This window comes from Bison bison, unplaced genomic scaffold, assembly GCF_000754665.1.
Source record: "Bison bison bison isolate TAMUID 2011002044 unplaced genomic scaffold, Bison_UMD1.0 scf7180017864181, whole genome shotgun sequence".
In the NCBI taxonomy this organism is placed as follows: Eukaryota; Metazoa; Chordata; class Mammalia; order Artiodactyla; family Bovidae; genus Bison; species Bison bison.
In genome coordinates this window covers 4,060,787-4,063,164 of record NW_011494753.1, presented here as the reverse complement: position 1 = coordinate 4,063,164, position 2,378 = coordinate 4,060,787, and the positions used below count along the sequence as shown (strand labels likewise).

The following is a 2,378-nucleotide window of genomic DNA, read 5'->3' as shown; positions in this document are numbered from 1 at the left end:
CACCCAGAAAACCCAGGTGAGGGGCAGGTGACCCAGGCCCACAGCAGACTCAGAACCCAAGGGGCAGGCCTGGCACCAGTTTTCTCGGGAGCTGTGGGTGGTCCTGCTTGTCATTTGTCCCATCACGTGCAGCGAGAGGAGATGCCGTGGTCCCCAGAGAGGATCCAGAGGACATGGGCTCCCGAGGGCCAGCAGCAGCTCTCCTGAAATCCCGAGACAACCCTGGAATCCCAGAACAACACCCCTCACCCACTTGTTTCTTCCTGAGTCAGTTCCAGGTGGTGGATTTCCTTTATCTGCAGCCGAAGGACTCCTGGTAAGGACAACCCCTACCTCACAGAGAGGCCAGGGTGAAACCCCAACAGCGTGGAGCCCACGGGCCTGGGGCTTCCGGCCACCATGCGGAAGACGCACTGCAACCTAACTAAACAATGCTTGTAGATCCAGCTGAAGACACTTGCTGTCTGGGCCCCCCAGGGACAGAAAAGAGGCCTCTCTACATCCAGGCCCCCCTCCCCTGCCCGAACTGGGTCTGTTTGCCTGATGACACCCTGGAGCTGGGGCTGTGTGATTCTCCTACAGCTCAGCTGCAGCATCATTTGTTAAGGCTCCAAGACCTTGCAATAAAACCACATGTAAATCCATCTCATACTCTGGCCAGTGCCCACATTTAAATGTTGTGCCTTGGAAAGAAACACAGGCTCCTCTGCCATGGAATGTTAACTCTTTTATTAATTTAGGGTTAACACCGTGTCTGCCTTGTGAATTTCTTTTTCGGAGTTGTGGATTCAATCAACAACAGCTGGGTTCCCCCCAGCTGACCGGTGGCTCGTCAAAGGCATTACAGTCACAGAGGGAAGCAGGACGAAAATGGAGAACGAGCTTGTGAAAATTTAAGGCAAATGTTAATTCCCATATTAAAGGGACTTCATCAAGCAGATCTGTGCATATCAATGAAAATATATGAAATATTTGTCAAAATAATTAACATTGGTAAAAATTAGAACATGTAGCTTATAAAATGCCCACACAGGTTTGGCAGAAGTAAATCCAACTGTGTTGATAGGCTCACAGCAAACTCAGACACAGGCGAGCCCACCTTAAGACAAGTATCCTGAAAAGCAGGGCCCACGGGCTTTCAGAGCAGCTCCACAGAAGGGAAGTGACTGACAACCAGCAATTCACGGACAGGCTTACATCTTGCTTGTTGGGGCTACCTTCCATCAGGTAGAGGTGACCGTTCGGGCCATGAGACTCGTAGAGGCACGGATGGGACGCAGCAACCCGGGGCCCTCAGCCCACTCAGAGATGAGGGCTGTAGATGAAGGAGGGTCTCTCCATCTCGTCCCACTGGGATGTGACTTTCTAAGCCGTGGGTGTAGTTTCAGAAGTCACCGACCATGTAGAAACAGACGCTCCATCCCCAGAGGTCACAGGTTTTACGCTCCCGGATCTGTTCTGTTGAGTCTGACCAAACCACCTCCCAAATGGCGGCTGGCAGAGAAGCAGGTGTGCCCCAGGCCCTTCCTCGTGGGGCACAGCCAGGGCTCTTCAGGGGGCATGGAAGCACAGGGAGGAGAGTTCTGCTTAGGGCCATGTGGCTGGCCTTTCTGCTTTGGTCTTGGAGATTCAGTGAATGCATGGTCCCAGGAGCTGTGGATCCCCAGAGTTCATGCTGCTCCTGCTGTGACTTGGCCAGAACGCAGCCAGCGAGGGGTTGTGAGCGGGTGTCACCGCTCCCGGGACACCTCCTCCAGGCAACCCCTGCCCCACCCTGGCCTGGGTGCCCAGAGTCGCCAGGAAGGACCTTACTCCTAGGGAGACGAAGCTGTCAGATGGGGGCACCATCCCTGAAACAGGCTCTGGCCGACAGCCTGGAGAAAGGTGGACGGACAGACGGACGACGGGAGGGGCCCTGCCCTGCGCGGGGGCCAGGTGCCCCTACCCGGCCAGGAGGCACGTGCGGCAGCAGAACTGGATGAAGAGCTTCCGTTCACAGAGCCGGTTGGATTTGACCATCTCGCAGAACGTCTCATCAGCTGGGTTCCCCCAAAGGAGAAAGGAGGGACAGGTCAGACATGGGGGCCAGACATGGCTGCTCCCAGCTCCCCACTCCGGAAGGCAGCCATCTTCCATCACCCCCGTGGTGACAGGTGGCCAGCTCAGTGAGGCCAGGGCTGGAGCTGAGCCTGGAGACGAGGGTGGGTGGGGGAGGAGACGGGTTGGGGGGTGGGGGTGGGCAGGGTCTGGGGACACTGGGCTGTGTGGGGAGCCCTCCGTGGTCACTGTTCCTCTTTCTGGACGTGGGAAGAAGAGGGGTCAGACTTGGGGGCAGGGTGGGGGCTGCTGCGTGATGCCGGGGATGCCCCAGTGGGGAG

At 56.8% G+C, this 2,378-nt stretch overlaps 1 protein-coding gene across 1 annotated transcript in view; it reads right to left on the bottom strand.

The window, feature by feature from the left end:
• Positions 1-707: 707 nt before the first annotated feature.
• Positions 708-2,378, bottom strand: part of PCSK6 (proprotein convertase subtilisin/kexin type 6) — a 179,333-nt gene continuing 177,662 nt past the window's right edge. The window contains exon 24 of the mRNA XM_010843399.1: positions 708-2,039. Coding sequence (XP_010841701.1) covers positions 1,942-2,039 — 98 coding nt within the window. The 3' untranslated portion in view covers positions 708-1,941. The remainder of the gene's footprint in view (positions 2,040-2,378) is intronic.